General features: G+C 36.4%; 1 protein-coding gene across 1 annotated transcript in view; it reads left to right on the top strand.

Moving 5' to 3' along the window:
• The window catches only part of Cngb3 (cyclic nucleotide gated channel subunit beta 3), an 88,740-nt gene extending 78,971 nt beyond the window's left edge, over window positions 1–9,769 (top strand). Inside the window, exons 14-16 of the mRNA XM_048358651.1 lie at window positions 5,731–5,877; window positions 6,055–6,229; window positions 9,509–9,769. Coding sequence (XP_048214608.1) covers window positions 5,731–5,877; window positions 6,055–6,229; window positions 9,509–9,769 — 583 coding nt within the window. The remainder of the gene's footprint in view (window positions 1–5,730; window positions 5,878–6,054; window positions 6,230–9,508) is intronic.
• Window positions 9,770–17,162: the final 7,393 nt, after the last annotated feature.

Consider the following 17,162-nt stretch of genomic DNA (forward strand, 5'->3'; position numbering starts at 1 on the left):
ATTCTCCTGCCTCAGCCTCCAGGGTGCTGAAATTACATAGGTACCACCACACAAAATGGCTCAACTAGTTTTTAAACATAATCAGATTCCTATAATAGACTAAAGATGGCTTTGTTTTGTACAGGAAAGATCAGTAATTAAACAGACTTAGAAAGAAATAAAGTTTTTTGGTCCTTAAGCCATGTATTGTTTGCACAAAATCATATCATGCTTTAATAATTCTCTTCCCCAACCTCATGTCACTATGTTGAATACATAGTAGGGACTTAATGCTTACAGGATTCAACTGAAAATCAAGAAATCCCTAGAGTCTAAGGTCACAGAAAATAGAGGTAGGTCTAGAATTAGAATCTGATCCTTTGTTTCCTGAGCCACTGCTCAATTCACTCACATTAACCTCAACTCTTTGTCCTTCAGCCTGGGCTCTTTAAGAAATTCTGTGTAGAGCTGAGAATCTTTAGGAACCTTCTTACTAAGCAATTTAGTGAGTGAAACTTTCCATTGGTGGAATGCTAGAGAAGCATTTTGTGGGCAACAGGGGGAAAAAAAGATGCTATTTTAAACATTGCTGAGAGAGTTTGGGCAAAATCCATCTGGCAGACAGACTATTTCTTTCGTTCAAAACCTCATCAAGCACTCCAAACGTGTAACCTGTAGGCAAGTTTAATTAAAGCTTGAGAAATCTCAAAATAACCTGACATTTAAATATGTTATTTCCGCTCTCTTCTTATAGTCTGACACAGTCGTAGAGGCTTTCAGTTTCCTGTTAACCTTCCCAGTGATACCCAGCCCTGCCTAACCACTGGGTTATGTTGTATTTGAGGCTTCAGGAAGGTGAATTCAATTGACTCACCTGATGATTGTCCTTCAAATATCAATAGTCATTGTATAGAGAGGAAGAATTTCAGTAGAATAGATTATCATGATAGATAGATAGATAGATAGATAGATAGATAGATAGATAGATAGATAGATAGATAGATAGACAGACAGATAGATAGTGCCTGTGTCTTATTAACACATGATTTCAGTAAGTGGCTCTGGCCTTAAACTCAAAGTCCCTGTGCCTCCATGTCCTGAGTGTGAAGACTTAGATGTACATCACCACACCTGCCTGGATCTTGTTTGGTTGTCTGTTTTTATCTTGCCTGTACTAGAGTTTGAACTCAGAGCTCACATTTGTTAGATTAATGATCTACCATTTCAAACATACTTCAAGCCATATTTTTGTAAAGCTATGATTTCCCCCCCCCCCAAGTTAGTTTTGAACCATGACCCTCTGGATTTTATCCTACTGTTCTGTTTTTAGTTGAGCATTTTTTATGATTCATTTCTATTTCCTCTCTTAGTACAATCATTATACTTAACCAGGTGCCAGAAGCACATATCTGTAATCCTAGAAGACTGGGCAGTATTCAAAACTCTAACTTGCCAGTATTGTAGTTTATACCTGTAATCCCAGGCAGGTGGGTGCAGGAGGACCCCAAATCTATGGTGGGGCATACAGCAAGATCATTCCAAAAACATAAACAGAAAGATTTAATGTTGCCCTAAAGTTTTAAATACACATTTTAAATCAACTTGTCCACAGTCACACAAACCTATACCACCTCATATGTAGAACTATTATTACCTTAGAAAATTTCTCATTCTCTTCTCTTATCCCTTATGACACTGTTCTCACTCATTGCAGTTAATCATATGCTATTATTGCCAAACACATTGTCAAGTTAATACTTAAAAAATTAGTGTGTGTGTGTGTGTCTGTGTGTGTCTGTGTGTGTGTGTGTGTATGTATGTATTGGTCCTGGGGCTTGAACTCAGGGCCTGAGTGGTATTCTTCACCTTTGGTGTTCAAGGCTAATGTTCTGCCACTTGAGCCACAGCTTTACTTCTAGTTTTCTTGGTGGTTAATTGGCGATAAGAGTCCCTCGAATTTTCTTCCTGGGGCTGGCATTGAATTGCAATCCTTAGATCTAAAATAACTAGGAGTATAGATATGAAACATGGCTAAACAATTATCTTTTATTTAAATTGAGACTAACAAAGAAGAAGAAAAAAGAAGGGGCCAGCATGAGAAAAGAATACAAGTGAATGTGTCTGAAAAGGATGAATTTGATCAAAGTACATTATATTCATGCATAAAAATGTCATAAAGAAACCCGCTCAAATGTTATTTCAAAAGTAAGAATGTTGATTTTTAAAAAGTAAATGTAATTCAATCAAAAAAGGATAAGAAAAATAAAAATATTTTTCTCACTTTAATCTCTTCATTTCACAATATTCTTTCTTGGTGGAGAAGTCAGCTTCCGATCTATACCACTGCGTTTCTCCCTGAAGAATTTCTTTTAATGTTTCATGCATGACAAATCTCCTAACAAAGATTTTCTCAGTTTTCGCTATTGTGAAAAAGTCTATGTTTTTTTCTTTACTTTTAAAAAATAGGGATAGTTTAATTTCTTATTTTCTTATGTGATTCTCCTTTTCTTGCCTGGTTAAGAATTCCAGAGGGGCTGGGAATATGGCCTAGTGGCAAGAGTGCTTGCTTCCTACACATGAAGCTCTTGGTTCAATTCCCCAGCACCACATATATGGAAAACGGCCAGAAGGGGTGCTGTGGCTCAGGTGGCAGAGTGCTAGCCTTGAGTGGGAAGAAGCCAGGGAAGGTGCTCAGGCCCTGAGTTCAAGGCCCAGGACTGGCCAAAAAAAAAAAAAAAAAAGAATTCCAGAACTATATTGAAGAGGATGGGAGAGAGTGGGTATCCTTGCCTTGTTCCTAATTTTAGGGAAAGTGTTTTAGTTTTTCTCCTTTTCGTATGATGTTGGCAGTTGATCTGTCATATATAGCCTTTATTGTTTTAAGGAATGTTCCTTCTGTTCCTAGTTTGTTACTTTTTCTTCTTCTGTTGAGATCATGTTGTTTTTGTCCTTGGCTCTGTTGACATGGTGAATTACATTTATTGATTTGTGTATGTTAAATCAGCCTTGCATTTGTGTCATGAAGCCTATGTGGTCATAATGTATAATATTTTTATTTGTTTCTGGATCTTTTGGCTAATATTTTCTTGAAGGGCTTTGCATCTGTGTTTGTCAGAAAAATTGGTCAGTAGTTCTCTTTTTTTGTTGGATCCTTGCCTGGTTTGGGGATGAGTGTGATATTGGCTTCATCAAATGAGTTTGGAATTGCTCCCTCGGTTTCTATCTTATGGAAAAGCTAGAGGAGTATTGGTGCTAATTCATCTTTAAAAGTGAATCCATCTGGACCTGGGCTTTTCCTTGTTGGAAGACTTCTAATTACTTCCTCTGTCTCCTTGCATATTTTTGGCTTGTTTAGCTGGTTTATATCTTCTTGGTTCAGTTTAGGCAATTTGTATTTATTTAACAATGCATCCATTTTTTTTGCTAGGTTTTCCTTCTTTTGTGAGTATAAGTTTTGAAATAGAAATAGAAAATTAAAAAAAATACATAAAATCAATGAAACAAGAAACTGATTTTTTAAAAATTAATAGGAATGATGGACCACTTGCAACATTAATGAAAAAAAGAAGAAAGGAAATTCAAATCAGTTATATCACAGATGCCACAGGAAATATTACAAGTTCCAAGAAATTAGAATGATTATAAAGATTACTTTCAAAACTTATACTCTTCTTAAAGAATGCTTCTTAAAGAATGCTTTCAGTGGATATAAAATTCTTAGTGGCTTGTTTCGAACAATTTAAAATCTTTCACTCTACTCTCCAGCTTGCATTTCTGATAAACAATCCACTGTACTTCTTATCCCTATTTCTTCATATCTTAATTATTCACCCTTTTCCCTCCAGCTCTTCCAAGATATTCTGTTTTACTTCAGTTTTCTGTGATTGAATATATGCTTAGGAATAACTTGGAGTTTGGGCTTGTTTTTTTTTTCCTATATTTATCCCAATTAATGTTCCCCAATATTCCTGCTTCCACAGTTTGGTATCTGACTTTAGTGTTGGAAAGTTTTAGGCCCTTGAGGCTTCAAAGATGTGATGCATTCTCTTTCCCTTCTCCTTCTGCTCTTCCACTTGCATGTATATTTTGGTTTTTAAAATTACACTGTAGTTTGCTGGGCACTGGTGGCTCACACCTGTAATCCTAACTACTCAGGAGACTGAGATCTGAGGATTGTGATTCAAAACCAGCCTGGGCAGGAAAGTACATGAGACTCTTATCTCCAATTAACCACCAGAAAACAGGATGTGGCATTGTAGCTCAAGTGGTAGAGTGCTAGCTGTGAGCTGACGACCTCAGGAATGTCCAGGCCCAGAGTTCAAGTCTCACGACCAAAAACGAAATTATACTACAGTTCTTAATGTTCAGTTCTGTTTATTTCCCTGCATTTTATTCCTCTGGAAATGTTCTGTTGACCTATGTTTAAGCTAGTTGAGTCTTTCCTATGCCAGTCTACTGATGGGTACATTAAAGCATTTTTCACTTCTATTGAATGTCATGTACTTCTAACATTTCTTTTTTTTTTTTTTTAAGAATTTCCATATCTATTTATATTAATCATGGGCCCTTGCATGATGACTAATACACTTTTTCCATTAGATTTCTTGGGTTCTTTTTTTGGCCAGTCCTGGGCCTTGGACTCAGGGCCTGAGCACTGTCCCTGGCTTCCTTTTTGCTCAAGGCTAGCACTCTGCCACTTGAGCCACAGCGCCACTTCTGGCCGTTTTCTGTATATGTGGTGCTGGGGAATCGAACCCAGGGCCTCATGTATACGAGGCAAGCTCTCTCGCCACTAGGCCATATCCCCAGCCCTCCATTAGATTTCTTAACATATTAATCGTAGTTATTTTTGTTATATGCTTTTGATAATACTGGGGATTAAATTCAGGGCCTTGTGTTTGCTAGGCAAGCACTTTACCATTTGCTTCCCACCCTCACTTTTTTGCTTTTAGTTTGTTTTTCAGATAAAGTCTCATGCTTTTGCAGAGGCTGACTTCAGACCAAGATTTTCCTATCTCTTCTTCTAAACAGCTGGGATCACCAGGTGTGCACTAGCATACTTTATTTTTAATTTGGGATTTTTATTATGAAATTTGTCTTAATTCAGTCTAGTTCTACCCCATACTTGGTCTCTTCAGGCTGTTTCTTGTTCATGCATCTTAATATTCCTTAGAATGTTTGAAAACTCAAAATGATGTAACAGATAATAGTGTCTGAGACAAATGGACCTAGAAGTTTTAGATTATCTGACTAAGAGTTAAGTATGGAAAATGTTTGCCATATCTACAGGTACATAAGTTCCAAGTGTCTCTTGTGTCATGGATTTTGTCTCCCTGTGATAATGTCACTTCCTTTAGTACTCCTCCTCCAGGAGCATGTGCATCTTGTAGCTGTTGCTATAATGCAGTACTGTTGCATGGTGGTCCTTCCTATTGGTGTGGTAGGGGAGGGGAAAAAACTAAAATGTTAATGAGTCTCAGTCTTTGCACTATGTGTCCCTGTGCTATGACCTTTACTGGACTTACTTAGTCTCCCATTATCCTTAGATATGATAGGCTTCAGGGGCTGTGACAGGTAAAATGTTCTTCCCTCAGGTGGGATAAACTAGTTCCCATTAAACATGAGGCATGTGTTATGAAAAACAAATGTGCTCTGAGTATAAATGCATATAACATTTTCTGTTTATTTTTGTTAAAACATCTCTGTAGAGGAAGGAGATGAGTGGCCAAGTCTTGCTTTTCTCTCTTGCAGCCTTCTGGCAACAGGAGGGGAAAACCGTAGAACTGCTGATGTAGTGGCCCATGGGTTTGCCAACCTTTTAACTCTAGACAAAAAGACCCTCCAAGAAATCCTGCTGCATTATCCAGATTCTAAAAGACTCCTCATGAAGAAAGCCAGGTACAGACTTGAAAACTCCATTAGATATGGACAGGGTTAGCTTTGTTAGGATGTGTGTGTCATGACTATAGTCAGACTGTTACATGAAATATTCTAAGTACAACCCAGTGCAGTATTGTAGATGTTGTAGAAATTCTCAAAGGGCTTCCCAAAACTATGTTTGTCTCCTGTCCTCAGAGTGCTTTTAAAGCAGAAGGGCAAGGCCACAGAGATAACCCCTCAAAGAAAAGGACTTGCTTTTCTCTTCCCATCAAAAAAAGAAGCAACCAAGATATTTCAAGCTTTTCTGAGAGGCCCAGGAAAAGCAGATCTTGGAAGACTCTTCACAATGAAAAGAGAGCAAACAGCTCAGGTAATAAGGGAATGAATGGAGGGCTGTGATAGAAAGAGCCTGGGGCTCATTACACACAGATATGCTTCCATCTAATTACATTTCAGACATTGGAATAATTCAGAGTCATCTAATGCTAATAAATACTGCTTCATATATATTCCTATTGAAACTTTATCTTCAGATACCGTTCCATTAAATCTTCATAAGTTTATATAGATTACCTCAATATATATTTATAAATTCTGTCAAACTTTATTACTTATGGCGCCTTTATTTGCGAATCTCTATACTCTATATATTTGTAGTACACAAATGAACAGTTCTAATAAATTTGTGATCATTCATGAACAAATGCATATGCCAAAGAAGAAAAGAAAGAAAGGAATATCTACCTGATGCATACACTCCCAACTGAAGGAGATATCTTGCACCTCTATTTCTTGTTTCAGCTCCATAGTGCAAAGGAGTGATGCTTTTGCAATCTGTTTTGTGCTCGTTTTTAATTTCATTTTATGCTTTTTTAAATGTTTTGGTGATCTTGATGGAGAATTCAGTGAAGAATTCAGTGTACACCTTACAAAATTAATGAGTGAGAGAAGGAGTGTGTAGGGAGAGATGGGTGAGAATGTTGAAAGGAGTGATATTGATCATTGATACATTGCTCTTGTGAATGGCAACTCTGTTGTACACTACTTAAAGATATTTTTTTAAAACAAAGAATAAAACTAAAATTTTCCAGAAGAAAAAATGGCCTTCCAATGAGTGCTGAAGTTCATAAGTTCCTATGTGCAAAAATACTTTGTGTTTCTTATAGAGAAAATACATGTATAGAATAAATTTTACTGAAGCACTAGTTATAAGGCTGTTGTCCATGAACTCAATGTAATGAAAAACAATTCTTCAAACCAATTAAATAAAGCATCTCAAATAGAAACCCATGAAAAAGGTTATGTATTATCAATTAACAAAAATGTGGCCTAGCCAGGCACTGGTGGCTCATGCCTATAATAATAGCTACTCAGGAGGCAGAGATGTGAGGATCATAATTCAAGGCCAGCACAGACAGGAAAATCTGTGAGACTCATATGTCCAATTAACCACCAAAGCTAGAAATGGAGCTGTGGCTCAAATGATATAGTGCTGGTCTTGAACACAAAAAAAGCTCAGGGGAAACTCCCAGGCCCTGAATTCAAGATTCGGGATTTGCAAAAACAACAAAAAATACACAAGGGCAAAGACCCATAAGACTAACTCTCTATCTTCTCTGAGAACAATGGTTCATATATGCTATTCCAGTGCTCACTTCACTTCATAAAACAGAATTATGTATGGAATGGTAATCTCTTTGTACAACTACTTAATAAAACCTTTTTTAAAAACAGAATTATCATGAGTAAGAGCCAACAGTATACATGCAGCTAAAATATATAAACATAGTGGGATAAATACATTAGGTGGCCAACATTCCAGTAAACATTTCACAAATATTCAATCAATAAATGTCAAAATGAGGGCTGGGGATATAGCCTAGTGGCAAGAGTGCCTGCCTCATATACACGAGGCCCTAGGTTCGATTCCCCAGCACCACATATACAGAAAACGGCCAGAAGCGGCGCTGTGGCTCAAGTGGCAGAGTGCTAGCCTTGAGCGGGAAGAAGCCAGGGACAGTGCTCAGGCCCTGAGTCCAAGGCCCAGGACTGGCCAAAATAAATAAATAAATAAATAAATAAATGTCAAAATGATTAAAGACAGAAATAAGGTTACATATTTTACCCAAGCCTTTCATGTCATGGATGAAGAAACCAAGATCCAGACTGAAGAACTTAAGTAAGAGCACAATTAGTTACAGAGCAAAAAATGAATACTCAGAGTTTCGACTTACTTCTCTAATTCCTAAAAATGTAAAAGTACTCAAATGTGATTGTTTTTCCTTTCCTTTGTTTCTAGATTTTTTTATTTTATAGTAAAGCTATGAGAGCACATACTGAGAAATAGAGCAGAAAGTCAGGTTTTTTGAACTTACATTATTGTTATAGTGTAACAATAATAGGAATGGCTATGGATCTTTCAGAATATGAGTAAAGCAAATATAAAATCAATCCTAGGGCTGGGAATGTGGCTTAGTGGTAGAGTGCTTGCCTAGCATGCATGAAGCCCTGGGTTCGATTCTCAGCACCACATATATAGAAAAAGCCAAAAGTAGTGCTGTGGCTCAAGTGGTAGAGAGCTAGGCCTTGAGCAAAAACAAGCCAGGGACAGTGCTCAGGCCCTGAGTTCAAGACCTAGGACTGGAAAAAAAATCAATCCTACTCAACAGACTAAAATGCCTCTTTAATTTTTACATATCCAAATTATGAAAAAAGATACACAGTGAAAATCAAATGTCTCATTTATATCCATCCAGAAATAATCATCTATACAGTACACATATGGGGATAAAGAACTATGTAAATAAATCTGCCAATTTAAAAATATCAATTTTATCTGTGAACAATCAGTTTTAGGCAAGTCTTTCACAAGTTCATTACAAGCATTATTTGTAAGGAACACAGCATATTTTTTAAGCTATGAAATATCTAATACTAAATAGAATCAGTAAAAAAAAAAAGACGCAACTCAGGCACTGATAAGACAAATGGAGATTACTAAATTAGCAAAGGGATATGAGTTTCTCGCTGAGGTTTTCTCATACATACATGCAAGAGGGAAAGCATACACCCCGCAGGTATTACATATAGTAATTGGTTAATATTTCATTAAACACAAATACTAAAAATTTCCTATCCAAATTCAATGACCATATGTGAAAATGGAACTGCGTCACATGAGGGGATAGGTGAGGTGGGAAGAAAGATGGAAGAAGTGATTTTGATGGAGCTACATTATAATAATAAGTTGACATGCTGACTTGAAACCGCTTTGTACAACCACTTAAAGATCATTTAAAATATTTATTTCATCTCTATAAAATAGATAAAATATGCCAAAAATACATAAAAGTAAAAGCAAAGTCTCTCAAGTCCTGAATCTAATGATGATAGGAGTACAAGGAACAACAGTAAGAAATTTCCTTGGTAGGGCCAGAGAAAAATGTGATGTAGACTAACAATGTAAACCCACAAAACAGCTCAGCTCCCTTCTCCAGCACACAAGCAAACATAGTCCAATGACAGCTGGAAGCAAGGCAGACCTGCCTCACACAGTTATTTCCTTCAGGCAGTGTCTGTCCTGGTCATGACTCCAATATCTTTGATTGTAATTTCAATACCAATTCTTTGTGCCTGCTTTTTTTTCCAGAAAGAAAATGAAAATTCCAAAACAGGAGAGGGCAAAGGCGAAGAATATGAAGATAAAGGAAGAAAGCCAGAAGAGAAAACACTGGACAGAGACAAATGTCAAGCAAGTCATCCTACAGCACAGGAAAAGCCCCCTTTGACTAGAAGAGCAGTTTTACCACAAGGAACTTCCCACCAACCACTCATCATCAGCATGGCTCCTTCTGCTGAGGCTGGGGAAGAGGTTCTGACTGTTGAAGTCAAAGAAAAGGCTGGGCAATAAATGACTGAATTTCTTTAGATGTAACCTCACCAGTTCCCAAAGAGATTGTACCCAGGACTGTCATCTACATGATTAAGAGGAGTCAACCTTACTGCATTCCTTGAGAAATCCAGACATACCCCTAGCTTAGCTTCTGTGACTTATCTGAGAGTGTCATTTTCATGGAATCATGATAAGATTACTTAAAACCCTACTTTCCACTGTCATCTTTGTGCAACTGCTTCAGCTTACAGTTGTATATTTTAGTTTCCTCCTGTATATTTTTCCTCCTGCTCCTTCCTAATGATGTTTCTTCTTCCCATTTTGATTAGTATGGTCTTGGTTCTCATGTGATCCACTATCCCGAGTGTTCACCTAAATTAATTTGCTTTAATATCTGGAATAGAATAGTTAATTTTGGCTACATATCCTAGGTAGAATAACACCTCATGAGTAGGAGTAGGATATGAGATTTTATATTAAATAGGCTTAAATTTCAAGTGATTTCCACTTATATCAGAATAATGAGTCAGAAAAATTTCAAATTATATAGCAGCTGAGAGTGAAAGAAACAGAGATCATGAAGCCTTTTGAATGAGAAATCTGATGTTCACTGAAGGGCAATGTTGGTTACTGAGACCAACAAATTGGACAATCACATTGCAGTCATACAATGGAAATTTTATATTCTTTTCCACTGAAACATGTTAGTATTTTCCAAACTTAAAAAAAAACAAAAATCTATCTATCTCCTCCTGCCCAACAGACTCAGCCTGGCCGTCAGACTTTCTCCAGTCATATTAGCTAAAGTTCCATCTCAGAGCTAGGCATGGTGAATGACCCCTGTAATCCCAGATACTAGGCAGGCAGAGATAGGAGGGTTGTGGTTTGAGGCAGATCGAAGCACAAAGGGAATAGTGGTATTTACCTATAATCTCATCTACACAGGAGGCAGAGGTAGGAAGAGAGCAGCGCAAGGCTAGCTCTAGGCAACAAACAAGGCCCTGCTTGAAAAATAACTAAAACAAAAAGGACTGGTGGTATGGCTCAAGCAGTAGAGAGCACATACCTAGCAAGAAAGAGGCACTGACTTTAAACTCCAGTACCACTACAATAATCATAATAATAATAAAAGTGACACTTCCCAGACTTCTGAAGTTAAGAAGGTACCTTCATTAAGCAGGTACCAGATTGGAATTTCATGTTGTTTTAATTTTAGTTTTAAAAAAAATGATGAGGTTAGAAAGGCAGACTGTACACACGTCAGATTGACATATCCCCACAATTTGCGGAACCTACATGTACAGCTGTTTACAAAATCGCCAAGTTAATTAAGTGCACTTTGGGAAGTTGTCCTCATGAATCAGCTAGCATTAGCATAATTACCAAAGCAGCATGCTGTGAGGAGACTAAAAAGCTAAGATGATGTCAGAAATAATAATACATATAGAATTCCATTTTAATAAATTCCATTTGTGTATAATAAGGCTATTTCCAAATCCCAGCACTTTGTGAGAGGATTTTTAACAAATTATATTAGCTCAAGGGACTACAACATGGATGCATTCAGCAAATCATGTGCAAATCAATCAATGTAAATATATATATATATATATACACATATATATATTCAATCATTTGGGGATAAAACTGCCATTTTTAATACAGCATTTGAATGTCACAAAATAAGACAAGTTTTACAAAGGCTGATTGCTGTTCTCCAGGATGTCAGGAAATATAGACAAATACTTAATAAATGGGAGTGTGTAGAAAGCGATTAGAAAACATGGAAAGTAAGTCTAGCAAGGAAAATGAATAAAACTCATGAACACCTTACATTCTGTAACTTGTTCAAATAAAAGTTATAACACCGTGGCAACCTTCTTCTATTGATTATTTTTCCTAAAAATTTATCTTATTTTACTTATTATCATATCCTCTTATTCCCAGTATACACACTAAAAATAGCATAAGAATTTATACAGGCACCAGTGGTTCCTATCTGCAATTCGAGCTACACAAAAGGCTATGTAACTGCAATGGTTCAAGGCCAGTCCAGGTAAAAAGTTCACTAGACTACATCTCCAAAATAATGAGCTAAAAAGGAGGGCTGGGGATGTGTCTCCAGTAACAGTGCTGGCCTATTAAGGTGTGAAGCTTGAGTTCAACCCCCAATTCAAGAATAATCAATAGCTCTTTCATTATATGTACAGTGTTGTCAAATCTTCTTTTTCCTTTTGTTAACCTTCTTAAGTATTCTTTCTTTGTTACTCCCAATGTTAATACCCAGCAAATATTTTCTGTTCATTCCAAGTAAAGATTCACTTCCTACATACAATCTATTCTCATCATTAGTCTAGCTTCATGATCCTTTGTCTTAAGAAAATTAGATCTTTCCAAAACCTCACTTTTGATATTGTTACACAGGGGCTATATTAGTTAGTATTCTTCAGAGAAACAAAACCAAGAGGCCTTTGAGTCAGCCTCAAGCTATACTATTGGCTTTCCTGGTCTCCAGTTTGAAGATGGGAAATTGTAAGAGCTTTCATCCTTCATAATTACATGAGCTAATTTCTTATGATAAAAAAAACTTTATAGCTATATATGAGACTTACTATATATTTTAATATTGCATATAGAGATTTTAGTCTTCCATATAACATTATGAAATATTTTAATATTATATAAAGACATTTCAGTAGTCTATATGACATTTCAATTATTTGTTATTCTGGGATTCATTGTTTGGAATTGGCTTACACAATTGTGAAGGCTGAGAATTCCCATTATCTTCAATCTGCATGAGATAGACCCAAGAGATCTGGTGTTATCATTCCAGTCTGATTCCAAAGGCCTGATGACCAAGAAAGCAGATGGTATAAATTCTAGTGTAAGTCTGGATAAGACTAATAATGTACCAGCTGGAGCAGGAATTCTCCCTTCCTCCACCTTTTTGTTTCATTAAGTACTTCCATAGATTACATAATGTCCATTTATACTGGCCAGTCCTCCAGTGCAAATGCAGAACTCATCTAGAAATCCCCCAATGACACACTCACAAGTAAGCTCTTACATCCTGTCTTACACCCTGTGAACTTGTCAAGTTAACTCCTAACATTAACTATTGTAAGGCTCTACAAGCTCTCTACTAATTAAATCTTTTTTATTCAAAGTTAATTAACACTACCATAAACACACCCTCTGTTAAAGCTGATGTCTTCCATCTTCTGGCCTTTGTCCATGATGCTAGCTTTAGCTTGGACAGTGGTCTCTCTTTTCTATCACTTCTTTTCTAGGTTTTCTCACAACTTCCTCTGAACCTATGATGATCCAATTGTAACGGATTATCTTTTGCACTTTTACACTGCACTTCATTCTACTGTTGTTAATTTCTGACTAGTTATAAATTGTTTTGCCTTGCTATAAATTATAACAAGGCAAAAACTCCTAAGCTTTATTTATATAAAGACAGAAAGCAAAGTTTTTTTTAAGGGAGAAAGTCTATGAATAGGTATTTTATGGGGAAAAACAACAAGTAACTACTGACATAGGATTCTTGACTTCACTTGTGTTCAAAGAAATACAGATCAGAACAGAAATAGAAAACCATATTATATCCATATAGTTGGAGAACATTGGAAAGCAGAAAATAATGCCAAGTTCTGGCAAGTATATACCTTGGAAATACTACTCTGGTAATATATTTAGCAAAATCCTGGCAGTATGTCTTAAAATACAGCAGGACTATTTCAGAGTAGGTATGTTCCAGAAAATTCCCCAGCAGGTCTATGAGAGGAAATGGCATGAAGAGAGGCAGCATTTTTTATAGCACAAAGGAATTGGAGGCAAGTCAGGAGAATGGATTAACAACAATAAGAAGTGTGGGAGTGCAGATGTGTTTACAGGATAAAGCTCTATTCAAAAATAGGAATTAATGGATTAGATTTGCATACTGTAACATGGATAAATCTCTTTCAAATACTGTATGTGGGTGCCTAAAAACAAGGAAAAACAAAACAAAAGATACCCTCTATGGATATGTATTTTTATAAATCCTGTCAGAAAAAGACCCATCAGGAAAGAACTATAACATAGTCAGCTTTATTAACTTGCAACAAAAGAAAATACTGCCAGAGTGAATAGTGTCCCACCAAACACAAGAAAGACAAGCTTACTATGGAATATTGGAATATTGGAAGAGAGAGTTTAAGTAGAGTTTAAGTGGAGTGATCTTTGACATGCTCACATTAAAGCAAGACTGTCTGTAAAAGGGCTAACATTAAGCTTAGGACAAGAAAGCTTAATATTAATCTAAGTACTACTATCAGAAAAAGAGACTATTGTGCCCCAAAAATCTTGTATTTAAAGTTATGTATCTGTTTACTTCTGTGTGTCAAAATGGGTACAAATGCGCAGTGCATAGTGTTGTTGATAAGATTTTATATAGCAAAGTTTCTGAATCTACGATTCAAGTAAACAGATTTTTCTGAGCACTCTGTGTGTTGCTGATTATGAAAAATAGTTTTCATAGTCTCTAAAGGTAAAGCATCGTGGTTCAAGTGGCAGAGTGCTAGCCTTGAGCAAAAAGAAGCCAAGGCCAGTGCCCAGACCCTGAGTTCAAGCCCCAGGACTGGCAAAAAAATAAAAGGAAAAATAAATTAAAATGATAGTTTAAAAAATAAAAAATAAAGGTAAAGCATTGACAAAGCACTATATGCTGACATACCAGGCAGTGGCAGAGCACTTCTTATCATGCATGTGGCCCTGAGTTCAATCTCCAGCACCAAATAAAACCACAGTACAAGAATTGTACCCAAGGCCTAACGTATGAAACTGTAACCTCTCTGTACATCACTTTGACAATAAATAAATAAAAACTAAAAAAAAAGATCTTTACCCCCCCCCAAAGTATGCCGATGTCTGTGGAAATGTGCTATATGCATTGCACTTTAGAAAACAGATGATACAACACTCTATTGATGCCTAATTGCTGCAACACTGTAAATTAAACAGATAGCAAAATATAGAAAGATAGTGACTGTGGAAAGAGGAAACTGTAAATTGTAATAGAAATAAATAATCTGACACTTAGGAGAGGATCACAAAGGCTCAACAGCCATATGCATATGATCATATAAAATGATATTTACCAAAATGAACTCCAAGAAATGGAAATTAGAGGGTGTTCTTATTTTTGTTTCTTTTGTTTTCTTTTTATATTTTTTCTCCTTTGTTGCTGTTCTTGTTTCCTGTACCTTTTGTCTTATATGTAAGTTTATCTATTTGGGAGGAGTGTAAAGGGGGAGCACAGAAATGGTGGGACAAAAGCTGAACAAATACAGCAGTGATACTCACTAGACATTATGCTGAAAAAAACAATTTGTAGGGGGGAGCTCAGGAGGGAAAAACTGGGAGAAAGCAAGGGAAGGGGTGACACTGTTCAGAAAGAAATGTGCTCATTACCTGACTTACAGGACTAAAATCCCTCTGTATATCCCTTTACGATAACTTTTTTTAAAACTTATAAAAAAACAAACAGATTATCAGAGCTGGGAGTATGGCTCAAGTAGTAGAGTACCTGCTTAGCAAGCATGAGGCCCTTAAGTTTAAGCTGAAATAGAAAGATGACTTCTTAAAAACTTCAATGCTTAAAATCAGAGGCAAATCTCAGTGTTTTTTGTCCTAGTTCATTTCTCTAGAATGAAATAATTGTGCCTATGCAATTAAAAAGTAGCTGAACAAACAGGATCTTAAAATTAAATCTACATTCTCTCTATCTTCACTTCCTGAGTCTGCCTTTATCACTCCAGCAGGTCTCGGTCTCATGGCTGAACCTTTTCTGAAATAATCTGAGCGTATAATACATAGAGCCTTCTAGATCTTTCATCCTACCTTCTCTTCACTCTCCTAGTTTAGGATTTACAAATTGCCAAAAAGTTCTTGCTCAGATCTGCTTAAGATGGTAGGGATTCTTTTTCTTCTTCTTAAGTTACATTTTTATTATTTTTAAGTAGTCATATAAAGAGGTTACAATTCAACATGCTAGTGTATAACTACAATGCATCTTGATCAATATCACCCTTTTCATCATTCTCTCCCATCTCTACCAACCCCCTCAATTTTCTTAATTTAACATTGAGCATTATGACTGAATTCCCCCCGCACACATTTCTTTTCTTCATTTGGCTTATCTTCTAACATTATATGCTTAATTCCAAGTGTCCCAGCTATAGACAACGTCTTCAAAATGCAATGGGCACAGAACAACCTCCCAACTTCATTTCCAAAGGCATGCTGTATATTGTCAAGTACCTAGATTTACAATATGGCTTTTCTAAGCAAGATGTAGGTGAGACCAATGTCCATCCATACTGGACCACAACCCACCACCATTTCTTACTTTAAACATTCCAAACTTAGCATTAGCTTAAGCCAAATATTTGCAAGAAAGAAAAACAGCTATTCTCCTAGTTGTATAATACTCTCCAAATAAACACTAACTAGGGCATTTGAGATGGCCCTATCAAAAGTTCTACTATTGTATTGTAGACAAATAAATCACTTTTCAATTATGTACATATGCCACTCCAAAGTTACCCATTAGTATGAACAATTAAGAACTATTTTAAAACATGACATTTTTTCCTAATCAGTTTAAAGTCAGGAAGAAATTTTCAAGCACATACATAGTTGAAAGTTGAGTCTTCCATGCTAAGGTTTCAGACAGGCTCACAATAATTATAGTTAGGTATCGCCCATGTGTTAAAGGATCAGTCCCCAGACGTTGGCTATTGAGAGGTAGTAGAGTCTCAGAAATTGAGTCTAGTGGAAGTCTTTAAGTCACTGAGGGCATGGGACCAGGGCCATATCCTGGTGAAGCGAGCAATATTGCCTGGATACATGTTTCTGCCAGAATGTGCTACTTTGCCACAGCTAGAAAAGCAATAGGGTTAACCAATCATAGAGGGAACCTACAAAACTCTGAGCTATAATAAACATTTTCTCTGTATAAATTGATTGTCTCATATAGGTGTCCTAGTAATGGAAATCTGATACATGCATGTTCCATGTATCAATATGTCAAATATCTATTAACTGATTTAAACTTCTTATAATAGCCCTTGAGAAGTTTGTAACTTTAAAAAATCATCTTCACCTTGTTTCAGATGAAGAATATGATTCACAATAGTTATTAACTTGTCCTAGGACATTATAAACACAATGTTTTCCAAGAGGGCTTACCATACTCCACAAAGCATACTCATACTCACTAGTTTTATTTAAAGGCTCTGGAAACAATGCACCATGAAAAAAGAGCCTAAGAAAACACAGGGGGTCCATCTGGTATTCCTTGAGCCAGCTTCCCAGGGTTATAACTCACAGATGGATTTAACTACTCTCTTGGAATTGAACC

Source organism: Perognathus longimembris, chromosome 12 (assembly GCF_023159225.1).
Source record: "Perognathus longimembris pacificus isolate PPM17 chromosome 12, ASM2315922v1, whole genome shotgun sequence".
NCBI lineage: Eukaryota > Metazoa > Chordata > Mammalia > Rodentia > Heteromyidae > Perognathus > Perognathus longimembris.